This window comes from Nothobranchius furzeri, chromosome 5 (genome assembly GCF_043380555.1).
Source record: "Nothobranchius furzeri strain GRZ-AD chromosome 5, NfurGRZ-RIMD1, whole genome shotgun sequence".
NCBI classification, from domain to species: Eukaryota; Metazoa; Chordata; class Actinopteri; order Cyprinodontiformes; family Nothobranchiidae; genus Nothobranchius; species Nothobranchius furzeri.
This window is the reverse complement of record NC_091745.1, coordinates 56,243,704-56,257,833: the sequence shown is the minus strand read 5'-3', so window position 1 is coordinate 56,257,833 and position 14,130 is coordinate 56,243,704. Positions and strand designations below refer to the sequence as shown.

At 42.6% G+C, this 14,130-nt stretch overlaps 1 protein-coding gene across 2 annotated transcripts in view; it reads left to right on the top strand.

The window, feature by feature from the left end:
• The window catches only part of znf407 (zinc finger protein 407), a 213,775-nt gene that overhangs the window by 18,381 nt on the left and 181,264 nt on the right, over positions 1-14,130 (top strand). For both annotated transcript variants that reach the window (XM_015949454.3, XM_054740645.2), the window contains exon 4: positions 103-217. In XM_015949454.3, coding sequence (XP_015804940.3) covers positions 103-217 — 115 coding nt within the window. The remainder of the gene's footprint in view (positions 1-102; positions 218-14,130) is intronic.

Here is a 14,130-nt window from a genome sequence, read left to right as displayed (position 1 = left end):
CTCTTCTTTGCATTTGTGAAGATATTTGACAGTCCTACAACAGATTTCAATATGCTGTTTCTGAAAACATTTTTTTCTTCCTTTCTGCAATCTGTTATCCAGGATCTAAGCCCTTCACGTGTACGATTTGCAGCTTTTCTACGGCTCAGCTGGGCGACGTCAGGAACCATGTGAAGAGACATCTGGGCATGCGAGAGTACAAATGTGACATTTGTGGGTAAGTTACAAGAACCAGAGACTTAAAATGGTTTTAGAGTCTTTAAACACTCTTTAAAACTGGGAAATAACAAATTAAAGGACAGCATGACTGACAAACGTCATGGAGCCATTGAGATATTGTTCCAAAAGTGTGTGTGTGTTTTATCCATAAGAGAAGATGGTCTTTGTAATGAATGTTAGATAATTTAAATCCATGAGATGTTATAATACTTTACATGTCAAGCATCCCATAATAGGGAGCCTAAGTCACACCCATCTACTTCCGGACCGCGGGTCCCCGGAAAAAGTCGATGGAGCTAAAAACACTATTTTCTAATCCCGTTATATATGTGCCATAGTTTACCACATATGATGTCTGTGAATTTTAAAGACACATTTTGATGCCAAGAAAGCACTTATATTCGAATGGCGGCAAAGGTTATTTTAGGTTTTGTGTGAAAATACGTCCAGGACTACAAACAGCGCATCACCAAATTGACATCATTGAACCAGACACGGAGAAAAGTAGTGGAAAAATGTCTAAGTTAACAAACTTCAAATCCTTCTTTCACGAGGAAAGAACCACCATAAATCTCACCATGTGTGGTAACTAGCAGCTACGCTAGGGCAGAGGAGACTCTGTGGTGACATGATGCAACGTGACGAGGTCTGATTTGTATTCATAGGAATTACAGATTTTTTCAAGCTGATAAATCTCTAAGTACGTGACAGGCATGGTCAAAACACACATCATTACAACATTAATGATTCACTCCATTCACTTGCATTCAATTTTTTGTTGTTCCAGGGACCCATGTGCCAACCAGAAAGGGGGGAGACTTAAGCTCCCTGTAGTTTAGATTACAGGGCTATTCAAGTTTGGGCCTCGAGGGCCAGTATCCAGCACGTTTTAGTGGCTTCTCTGGTCCAACCATGTCGATGGGTCCAACACACTAGATTAAGGCCCTGTCCACACGTAGCCGGGGATCTGCCAAAACGTAGATATTTTTCTACGTTTTGGCCTGTCATCCACACGAAAACGGAGTTTTTTCACACGAAAATGGATCTTTTGAAAAACTCCGGCCAAAGTGAAGATCTGCGTTTTCTCCGTTTTGGGTGTCTGCGTGTGGACAGACAAAACCGGAGTTTTAAGGTCCGCAACGTCACTTTCCACAACAAAAAAATGCTGACATCACGTGTGCGACCTGTGTTTACTCTAGCCAACAGCATGGATGCCCTCAGAGCTGCGCTCGCTTTATCAGTTGTCCAAGCGCTTTTTGCTTGTTTGTTTTTGCAAGTGGAATTTCTGCTCTTTGCGGAAGACCACAGACGAAGGACGAGGTTAAGAACGGGGGAAGTACTGCCGCCTTCAGGTCTGGCATGTCCTTAACAACGTATTTATCCGGGTACGTGTGGACAGTTATTTTTTTTAAACGAGGTGGTGTGGATGCAAGTTTTTGGAGGGGCGGATATTCGTTTTAAAAAAAACCCGGCTACGTGTGGACTAGACCTAAGTGGTTGCGTCACTAGTGCAGCAGATCATCAGGCTCTGCAGAAGCCTGATGAGCTGCTGCTGATTAAAATCAGGTGTGTTGAAGCAGGGTTAACCCTTTATAGGGCACTCATCGAAGTTTTTTAATTTTTTAAATTTCAACCCCCAGGGTGTTATTGTAGTCCATAACCAAAATGTATTTCTGCTGTTACAATTTTCAAAAATATTTATTTTCATGTAGACAATCAGAGAAAACATAGTGATCAAAAATGGACATTGGCCCTGTTCTGGTAAAAGAAATCCCAAAGTAAAACAACATGAACAAGTTAAATAAACATTGTTGTAAAATAATATATATGATTATAAGACACTTTAGAATAATCTAGCTACTTTTAGAACATAATATCACTGTTCAAAAATACAGAATATATCACAATTAATAAACAACACAGTGTATTTTTATAAAAACAGATTATTGTAGAATATTTTTGAAAAGTAATTGAACAATATATACTATTTCTGATCAGATATAGATTATTAGAATATTTTACAATGTTTTATATTGAGGATCTGCCTCAATGTCATCTTCCTCCTGTTCATCATCACAGGTGGTGAGATTGGTTGGCTCAATAACTGTCCTCCATTTCCCAGAGAAATCTTAGTTTAAAACAGCTAAATAAATTCAATATCATAATTGTTATTATTACTGTTACCACAAATATTAAGATTATGTCTGAAAAAACAACAGATTTTACCTAAAATATTCATTATTTCTTTTACTTGTTCAGGGCGTATGTTCAAATACGGCAGATTTTATTTTCATGCGATGATTTCACCAACTTCATTGAGCTTAACATTGAAAACACATGTATCCTTATTTAGCACAACTAGTCAACCTTGTGATGTGAGAGTTTCATAAACCTAGCATTGTTAGTTTTACAGATCTGACAGTAATCATGAGAGGAGACTGAGAGGTTTTCTGGCTCTGCAGACACACCAATATTTGGAGCGTTATAGCTCCATGATGATTGGTGGAATGGCGCCGGTGCAAACCGTGACTAGCTTGATCTGTGAGGATTGTTCAGGTGAAATCCTGTAATTCTGAGAGTTCGTGAAAAGGCGCACCAACCTCATTTATGATGTGAGTGGAAGTGTCTACATATACGTAGATGTTGGCCCTATAAATGGTTAAAACTAAAACTTGCTTGAATAGCCATGGTTTATAAGGTTTTCAGAGCTGACATCAGACTGCATGTTAGATTTGTTTTCATTTTCAAAAGTATTAACCAGAAAGAGGTATGCAAAGAGGAAACGGCAGAGATAACATAAAATACCCCTTATATCAGTATACATTTGAAGCTCCACCCACTCAGTGTAAATACAAAATAATAGTTTCCTGATATTCCTGGTTTTGACTTTGGTGAGTTTACAGAGATCAAACTTTGCTGCTGTTTGTTCGAATATTCATTATTTTATGCTTAACTTTAATAATTTATTTCATGTCTCTGTGTATTAGGGTTAGGGCTAGGGTGTGTGTATCATGGCCTTTCCACTGGATCTTACTGCGTAATTCGCAAATTCTCCGGTGATTTCATGACCTTGTGGGACCAGCTAAGTGGAACGCTTTCACTGCTGTTTCGCCTCTGAAACGCTCGCGGTCGGAAGGCACCTCGTGTGTTGAACGCGTCTTTTGCCGTATACGCCGCTTATGCATCCCGGCCGGGGTGTGTGAGTAGACAGAGACCCGTTATCTCACCAGGCGGCAGCTGTTGGTGACAAACTGCAAGTGGCTTTTGTAAGGGAGTTTCTAAACCATCGCTAAACAGTTACTGTATATATCGTATATCTTATATCTGTTTCACCTGTTCCTTTGTCTCTCCTACTGCTTTGAGCATGTACATGACACAACAATTTCCCTCGGGATAAATAAAGTTGTTCTCATCTTATCTTATCTTATCTTATCTTATCTTGTCTTGTCTTGTCTTGTCTTGTCTTGTCTTGTCTTGTCTTGTCTTGTCTTTTCAGTTTCCTCATGTCAGTCGCAGGGCCTTGCTTTAGACAGTATTTAAATTTTGCAAGAATGATTGCGATAACCAGGAACTCGTATCTAAACCTTAGTATAGTTTGTGATGTGACGGCCTTGACACAGGTAAAATGAGAGAGAATAAACCGCAACATAACTGAGAGGTTTTATGACTAAATTGTGACAAGACACTTTGCACCAGACAGAAGCATTATGCCCTATATGACCAGGTAAAATCGTTGCAAAGGTTCAACAAATCAGTGTGATTCTCACTGAAAATCTGTACATTTACAATTTTTGGTCACAGCTGTAAGATTCTGCCTTTAGACCTCAAACCAGAATAAAAACTTAATGTTGCTCCAGTTTGCCGTTTGCCTGTATTTTAAAATGGATCCAAGGCTAATTATCGCTCATATAGGCTATAGCTTGTACTCATCTTTGACTGGTGCAGAATCCAAGTCGGCTTAAGCCTATGCTCACATGAAAGACAAATGGAAGAGCTGCATTGTTTATGTGATGCAGATGTGTGCGATAACCATAAAAAACCCTGTGTCCCTCAGAACTCTATTAATTAAACATTTACTATAATTCTTTGTAGGAGACCCAAAATAACACGTGTTACGCCGATAACCTGAATGTGTGCTGGCTGGCACAAATGCAACGCTCCTAGTCAACTTTTCTCCAGACATAGGGTGAAAGAGTTTATTTTACCAGCTGTACAAATAATCCTAATTGGAAGTTTATATAGGTTACCACAGGGCTATAAATACCCAGTAGTTCCGCAGCATGGCTGTTATCGCGGTACCTTGTACCCCCTACTTGTTGACCATATGTTGTGCTCAGCGCCGTTCGTTCCCGTGGTAGATCTCCTCACAGCCTCGCCGTGTTCAAATAAACGTGTTAAGCTGTTTAACACGCAGTCGGGGAATAAAACCAAATGTGGGATTTTCTTCTCTTTTTAATTTTCTGTCAAGCTTCTGTAGGTACAGTCTCTCCGTCTGTGAGACTGTTCAAACTGATCCGTTCAGTTCGGTCGCAGACGGATTTAGTTCTTCCAAACGTGTTTATTTGCCCCCGCTGATGTTCGCAAACATATTACAGCAGGAAAAAACCAGCTTTGCTTTAAACACTGCTTCTTCTTTAATGAGGGGAGAGGCTCGTGATTCACAAGCCACCCCCCAAGCTGAAAACCTGCTTCTCCCTAGTGCTGCAAGGACTGTATGTTGGGTTTTTACTAAGCGTCGAGCTACACACACACACACGCACGCACGCACGCACGCACGCACGCACGCACACACACACACACACAAACAGTCGGAACAGTTCTCCAATATGCTTTTAAATGGGACTACTAAATACGGCCTCTGGTTTCACAAATCATGCGGCTGTAGGAGCTGCGTGCTGCCAGTGCCAGCCGCAGGTGACAAATCGGCCCTGTGTGTGCTTTCAGGACTGACTGATCACCAGGCCATCCCTCCTCTTGACTAAAGAGCAGCAAACACAAAGAAAACCCCCCAGAAACAACCTCATTAAGGCCAGAGCCATACATACACATAACCTGCTCCCCTTCCCAAACTTTTTCACGTTTGATACGTCCTCAATCTGAATCCAAAGCATGTTACTAATGGATGGCCTTGGATCAGGCGTAATGTGTAATGTTATTACCCGTTTTGTTTGTTAAGGGTGACCTAGAAAAGTGAGATTATGGTGCGATTAAGCTTAGCGTTTTCCTGCGGTTACTAATGATGGGGCAGTATTTTTGCTTAACCCAAAAAAAATAGTTTTACAAGATTTTTTGTCTTTTATTTATTTATTTATTTATTTATTTATTTTTACATGCAATCACACTTAATCATGTCAATAAACACACTGTTATATTTAAATCCCCATTTTTTACAACAGGATTTTTCTCTTTTGGCCTCGGTGTGCATTTCTGGGTTTTGTTCACTGCCTATTTAGTCTCAGCACATTGTTTGTGTGCTGTTCGTTTCCTGTCTTTTTGCTTAAAGAAAAGAAAAAGGAAAGATCTCTCCACTCCTCAATCGATTGCCACGTCCTCTCTGTTCAACTTTGAGACAGGAAGATTACCTGGATGTGCTGCACGTCTGCTGTCCACCTCGCTTTAGCTCCAGCTCATTGCAGCTGTTCACTCTGCAGGAGCCGAGGGGGAGCTGTTGATAGTTAAAGATCATATTGTTTTGGCATTTAATTAAGAAATGCAAATGCGAGGCCAAGACAGATTGGAACCCTTGACCATGCTGCCAATCAAACCTGAGTGTGTTGGTCAGCGTCTCGCTCTCCATTCCTACCGCTTTATCGGCTTTTGCGTCCGCCGAAGCGTTTCTCCTAAGTCTTCTGCATCCGTTTGTCTGCTGGGCTTACGTGTCTCTCTGCTTACCTTCAGTCTTCACGTTTCAAACGCCTTATTTGTCTTAATTTACTTATAAAGAACACCTGAAGTCTAAAAGAAGCAGAGAAACGCTAATTGGCTGTTAGCATGTAAGATAAGATTTCTCAAATTTAATTGGTTTAAAGGAGAGAAAAAAAAAGGATGGCAGATAGTTGCATTTCCTCCTGGCGTGTTTTGTCCACGGTGGGGCTTGGCTACTTAATGAGCCTACTCTTCCTCTCGTCCATCATCGAGCAGAAAGGCCGTGGATTCAGCATTTCCTGCTCCCGCTCTCGTGTTCTCCCTGAAGATGCAGTGGACGTCCAGTGCTGTTGCAAGTGTTAAATTATGGATAAACAGTCTAAATGCTTTGAAGCATTGGTTTAATATCTCAGCTTACGCCTCCCGAGTTGTAACGCTCCCGTGGACGTGGATTGTCCTCATGTGGACCGGCGCTTTATGATTATGGGTCACGAGCTGCCCCTTTCCGAGTGTCACTTGAGAAATTTGAACAAGGTTTTATAAAACGTATCTTTCTGCCAAACGCAAAAAGTTTACAGAAGTTTCATGTGCTGCATGGAGGTCGCTGCATTGTGTTTTCCCCTCCCCCGTCTAGCTTCCATGACTTTAGTGGTAGAGAGAGTGTATATATATATATATATAGTCATGATTTCATGTTGTGTGTGTGTGTGATTTGACTGTTAACAGGATAGGGCTGGCTCGTGTCAGGGTTTTTATGTCCCCCCTGTCTTGTGAGATTGTCTGGTTTGTTCCCAGAATAGCCCATCAGTTCCACCCTGCGTGGCTCATCCGCTGTAATGTGCCTTAATGCCCGGGCCTGTATGAGTAGTGTGAGGCCCAGCAGTGACAGTGGAGCAGCATCTTAGCTCGCTGCTTATCCAGAGAAAGCCGTCACTTAACTCAGCCCCTCTATTGTCTGTCCACACCCCTCTCCTTCTCCTCTGACATGATTCTCCATAATCCTCAAACAGATTCTGGTTAGAAGTCCCTGAGAACTATTTTTATGTATTTTTTTCCCTTTCCTTCCTCCCATTTAAACATTAATGGTTGTTGCAGATGAAGAGAGGGATCCCTATGAGGATGATTATAATGTCACTCCGCTGATCTCCCTGCCGCCCCGAAATAATTGTACATCATCGCTTCATAACGTGTCACAGGGACACGTTGGTGGCGTGCAATTAAAACCGCAGAATATAATACACCAAATTACGGGCTGTCAGGTCTATGAACAACACACTCGGTATTTGAGTTACACTTAATCATCACGTACATTAGTGATTTTGCTAAGATCCCTTCAGCCCACCCCCTCCGCTTTCACTGCAAGGCTGTGAAAGAAGCCGCTCCTTGCAGGCTGCTGAGGGACTGTTTAGTGTGAAACTGCAGCTCCCAGACAGATAATGCATTTAGGTTACTGTTAGACCTAAAAAAAATAAAGTACTTCAAATAATTCAGCAGGTTCAACCAACAACAGAAACTAAGTTTTGACAGGATTGGTAAAAGTGAATACAGAAGCATCGAGCTTAACCCTTTTTATGTTTTCTTTGTTTATTGGTGACTACCGCACATGGAGAGTAAACAGATCGTATATTACTACATCTATACAGGTCTTATACAAAATCAACACTAAAATGTTCATTTTCTCACATACCTCTTTTTTTTGCTGCATTTTCTCTCAATCACCCCCTCATAGAGTGCACAGATCTGCTCCCAACGACTTTGGATTAACTTAGTTCTAGATTTTTAATTGATAAGTGAAAATTATTTTACTCAAATCCTATAAAAAAAAACCTAAAGATTTACACCAGATCCTCATATAACTCACATTTCAGCAACTTTTCCAATACAGATTGGAGTTTTTGTACTGCAGGCCTCACCCTAACCCACGTTTACTTGGCTGAAACCGATATAAACACCAAACACAGGTTATATTTATCTAAGATTTACTCTACTAAAGAACTTAAAGGTTGATTTTGTTTAACTTTCTTCATAGAGCAAGTTGATCTTTGTAATGTGTTGAAATTGAGATAAAAAAGAGTTTCATATAATGCATCAAGTGGCAGTTTCCATCAACATCTTTGTTTTGTTGTTTTAACATTAATTCTAAGGTATTTTGCCAGCATTAGATAATTTAACAGATCACCTTTTGGCTTTGGACGTTTTTTCCGTTTCAGTTATTTAAAAAGGTGAGCTGGATTTGACCCTTGAGTTTTGCCCTTAAGTGGAAGCTGAAAGTCTGAATAAATTATATAGATTTTCTCCTCATCAGACATAGAGTCTGGTGTTCCCTGTCAGGAAAATCTATGACTGTTTACTGCTCGGGAGACTTTAGAGTCCGGGAACATGGTCCTTGTCAGTCAATGCAGACTCCTTTACCAAAATAAACACATTTTCCTTTAATGCATTTAACGAAATTTAGTGCGCCATTATCGGAAATGAAATAAGTAACGCTAAAGGTCATTGGGAAAATAATGCAGAAAGGCTGGTCTGGAAAGGTTAAGTATGTGACGGAGCTGCTCTGATGATAACGAGAGCTGCGTATTGCTCGGAGAGCTCTGCGTTCTGGTTTGACTTGGCGCGCTGCGATCGCTCTTTATGACCAAGACAGCTTTACAGCCCGTTACCCTGCATAACACGATAAAGCGCGGCATAATGGATTGGATGTGTTTAGTAGCCTTGGGCTGATGTTTGTAAAATTAATGTTTTTTGCAATAGAAACACACTCTAACACAGACGTGCTTGTACACGCGGAGAAAGGCAAAAGTGAAGGGAAAGAAATTCAGACAGCTCTGATGTATTCAGCGCAGATCCACCGGCCAGTTCTCACTTTTTATCCCTGGACCCGAAGCAGACCTGCTGGGCTTTATGTAACCATAAGTCATGCATTCTTGCAGGTAAGTCTCAGCGGTAGAGACCACAAACATATGGCTTCATTAGTTAAGTTTGTGTTTTAAAGGCTGTGAATGTTATTAAATTTATGTTTCAAATTAGGCAGCACAAGTACTTGAGGGAAATGGTGTGTTTGCTCTGTCAGTCTCGTACGGGTGAAAGGATACTTTTGAAGCATTTGAATAGGACTCTGCTCAGCACCTCTGAGCTCAAGAGACAAAGAGAAATCTCTGTCAGCACATCAGTCCCATTAGGTTTTAATAACAATCTCATATTCGGTTGTGGGGCCACAACGGGGCCTGAGGGCTTCATAATCAAACCATTTCCCTTTAATCAGAGACAAAGCGCCACAAACATTCGGTCTAGACACTAAACAGCAGAATCGGATGTTAAAGCAGGGAGCCGACGTGGCACAAAAGCTTATGTTATACAACTCTTGAGGACTGCTCGAGTTAGGAGGCTATTGTCTTAACTGCTCATGATCTCAGTAGTTTCTGTAACTAAACTACTTTTGTTCTTTTATTTCCCCAAGTATGAGTGAAATGACTTTCTGTCTTCCTCCCCAAAACACAAGAAGTGCACACTTTGTCCGATGAAGCAGTTGAATCATTTGAAGAAGTTGCTGAACCCACCGTTCTATAGAGCTAATCATGTCATAGGTATAATGTTGGTGGTGGGAAAATAAAGGGAGGGAAGTTAATGAGTGATTAACAACAGCAATTAAAAGACGAAGAGAGAGGCAGATGAAGAAAAGGGGTGTAATTAAAATATCAGTCCGCTCATTGTCAGAAGTGCGAGTGTCATCCATTGTGCTTTTATTAAAAAGCCGGGTGGAGAGGAAGGGGTGCTTAATTCTTGCAGACCAAAGTGTCTGGTGATCTGCCCGTGGATGAAGCTGCGAAAGGGGCAGTAACTCATGGGTAAAGTGTTGGGGCCATGTCATTGCGGGTTCACAGCCATGCATTTCTGTGTTGACACCCATCGTGGTAGGAGATATTTGGCAGTCAAGAGTAATTTCACTTAATTAATGGGATGCATATTTGATGGAGGAATAAAATATCCCGGCTCAGCAAAGTGGAAAAGGCAAAAGATTTAGTGGGAGTTAAAGGTGGAGGGGAGAGTAATTTGTGCTTTCAGTTACCGGCTGCTTGAGAGACAGAGAGGAAGGAGTGGGGGAGGGAGGGAGGGAGAGGAAGGAGTGGGGAGAGAGAGAGAGAGAGAGAGAGAGAGAGAGAGAGAGAGAGAGAGAGAGAGAGAGAGAGAGAGAGAGAGAGAGAGAGAGAGAGAGAGAGAGAGAGAGAGAGAGAGAGAGAGAGAGAGAGAGAGAGAGAGAGAGAGAGAGAGAGAGAGAGAGAGAGAGAGAGAGAGAGAGAGAGAGAGAGAGAGAGAGAGAGAGAGAGAGAGAGAGAGAGAGAGAGAGAGAGAGAGAGAGAGAGAGAGAGAGAGAGAGAGAAGAGGGGAGTGCATTGAGGCTGATAAAGATGGTAACCGATGGGATGGGAGGATGAGAGATGGATGGTTGACACAAAGCTGAGCTGATGTGTGGAGGGGAATGGGCTGTCCCTCCATTGAGAGGACCATCAGAATGACAACGCTTGATTGAATTGATATCCAGACTGAGCTCTTTCCCAACACAAACAGACACATTATGCTGGTTTGCAAACTTGTGGCGGAGCTGCCGACTGCCAAGGGCCTTTTTAATATTCATGAGAGGGCTTTTAAAAGTGTTCGGCAATGGTTTCCTCCCGCCGCTGCCACCGCCACCTGCTTTCCAACTTGTCTTTGCTACCATTACACACACACACACACACACACACACACACACACACACACACACACACACACACACACACACACACACACACACACACACACACACACACACACACACACACACACACTTTAACTTCCACTCACACCGCAGACACGCGACACGCTGCTTCTCTCAGACAAACCCGTGGCCTGACGAAAAGCTGTCACGCTGCTCTTAATCTCCCCTGGCACTTTTTAATTGACTTCCTGTAGGTATAGATTATTTTCATGCCGTGTCTGCCACCAAGATGTTTGATACCGCCCCGGAGACTGGCATCTAGTACGCCTGTAGCTCAACGGAGATGACACCGCTATCTCGGTCTCTGTCTCCCTCTGCTTCTCCACTTCCATCTCGCTCATTGTGATGGCCAGACTTATTTGGGCAATGGGGGAGAGGTAAAACACAATCACTCATTGCCATCATCATAATTGAGCTGATGTACCTGCTGGGAGTGCTGGGGAAATATTGGCCTGGGTGAAGGGAGGGCTCTTTGTGTTTGACTGGAGCTGTTAGTAACATTCGACCGAACCTCGGGGCAGGTACCGGCCTTCTGCTCAGAACTGGATGTCAGCCAGTTTCTGCTGTCCAATCAACATGATGGATATGTTGTAGTTCTTTTGATTACACACTGTATCTATTGTCAAATTAATCAATACCATGATCCCCTGTCCAAGGAAAGCCCTTAAGTCTATTGAAATAGCTTAATTGGATCCCAAATAATTATCCATTGAGTTTAATTACAATTGTTAAGTCAAATAAAGCTCATTTTTTGCAGCTTTGAACCATTTATTTTGTCTTTATGAAATTCACAAGCCCAAAATTGAGATTGTAAAGGATATGAAATCCCTGGTAATGAATAATGTCAATAAAACCAAAAAAGTGGGAAATACTGGAATACAATTGCAAGAAGCCAACAAGCTCTACTGGATGTAATGGGTTAACCATACTTGCAGGAAAATTTGGTGAAGAACTGCACAGTTTGAAGTTTTGAAGTGTTCTTGGCCCAGAAAATGGTGACATTTGAAGTTACGAAATGTTAGCGCAAACTGTCAGCTGTCAGGCACTTGAGTCCAAAACACTATGTTGGGGATTCAAGCCCTTGTATCAATCAGCGCGCCAAATACCGCTCTCACTTCATGCATCACATGTTGCCTGGCCCACACACGCTCATGCCAGGGAAGCTCGTGGACAGGTCCTCCTCCTACACGCCATCATCTATTTACACATTTGTCGAATAAACACCAGCTTGCCTTCAGTGCTAGAAATAAAGGCCCGTTGATAGTGCATTGACATTCAAGCAGGACTTTTTTTTTATCTTGTTTTTGGTCTTGGATAGGTCACAAGTTTAGCAAAGATCCAAAGTGGGGGGTTTGAAACCAACAAAAATATTCTGGGAGAATATTTGATCAAACATGGAATGGTACTGCTATCAGGCAGTTATGTGCTACGGTCTTTTCTTTAGCAGATCTACTGAGATTGCACACTATGCATGCTTCCCTGCTGCATACTCACTCGCGTTAGGTTCTCTACTTGTTTGAGAAGGCATTCTTGTTAAATTTGGACCTCTGCAGCCCGTTATTTAGCAGCATCCTTCGAGCTTAATATCACTGGATCCCCATGATTCTCACATTTATGAAGCCATATTGACCATCGTCTTTGTGAACAGATAATAAGCTGTGATGAATGGCTGACATTAGGGATAAAATTACATCAACCTTAACAGGCTATTGTATTAACACACCTTGCCGATTCCAGTCCTCCCCACTGCCTGTTTAATTGATTAATTGCTGACGTAGATGGATGAGGGGTTGCTGGTCCTGAATCGGTGGCTGATTGCTAGTCAACCATAAACAAGAGCAGCCACAGCGGACCCTCAAGGGCAATATTCATGCTCCCCAACCTTATGGTGATTCCTTATCCTGCTCTGACAAGAGGAAAAATATTCGGCCATAAAAATGCTGGTATAACCGGGCTGACATATAAAGTCCTCCGTCTTTCCCCGTTTCTTTTTTGTACTCTCCCACCTCCTTGGCTGTGTTGCATCTCCTTTAGTGCTCCAAACACCCGCAGGCCTCTGAAATCACCCGTCCCATTCTCTCTCCCGGGTTTGTGTGTGTGGACCCAAAGTCCCTCAGGTAACCCCTGCACCTCCTAAGCTTTAAATATGAGCAAATAATGGCAGAGTGAGTGATGCTGCCCGTGTCCTTGACTGGAATCCTCTGTGTGCCGTAGTAGCCACATCTCAGTGTCTCCGAGCCCTGCGGGATGCGTAAAACACCCTAGTAGAAAAACTCTTGAGGCTCGTTGATGGCATCTGTTAGAAGGAGGCAGAAAGGCAGTGAGGTCTGTGTTTGTTTATGCATTTCGAGGGTGGGCTGCGCAACATCTACACTGCGTCTAATGAGAGGGACACCGAGTCTAATTTAATGTGTTTACATTTCAGAAGAGCCACGACAGTGTTATTAAAACGGTGTGCCATACATCACATGCCCTTTGTGTCGTGCTGTTTGTTTGGCTGCATCTTTTGTGGCCCTTGCAGTTGATGTCGTGTTTGGTGGCGAGGAAGGTTAGGCCAGGTTCGTTGGCTGCCACTTAGATCTCCTCATCACCGTGGTCGCCACAGAACTCTGTTCAAGCTCCCGACAGGGGCAGGCGGAGGGGAGAAATAGACGGGCGACATTTTCTCGCCTTCCAGTCACAAATCTACAAGTTTCAGTCCCATACTAAAGACGAGAGAACACGTAGCCTGAAAAGTACGAGACCCTTTCGTCACCCCTACTGTCTCTGCTCTGTCGGACACAGCACCACGTTAACCTCTGTTCCGCCAAGCCCCTCTGGGCTGAAACGCGGGTCTGAACCCCAGCAGCCAGCCGTGAAAACGCTGACACATCGATTACTGCTCAAGAAAAAAAAGAAAGTTAAAAGAAGAAAAAAAAAACATTCATTTACTTATTCTGTTTATTCAGCAACACAAACAGGAGGTCAGGAATATGCTGCAACACCGATTGCTTGTTGTCTATTACGGTTAAATTTCAAATTAGCTGGTTCACTCTGCCCACTTGTATGGTCATTTCAAAGCAGGCCTGCTGTCCTACAACATCATCTTCAGAATCAGAACACTAATTAGTTTCTCCAAGTCTGGTTCTGAGCTCTGAGACCATGTGGTCTTTCTGCTGAACATTAGATGGCGCCATTCAACTTGGTAGAAACTAACAGAGCTCAGTTGCAGTAGGCGACTTGGTTCATGCAGACCTGCTTGGATGGAATTCTGTAGAAACTTGAGTTAGAATCGGTGACATAACATCTAT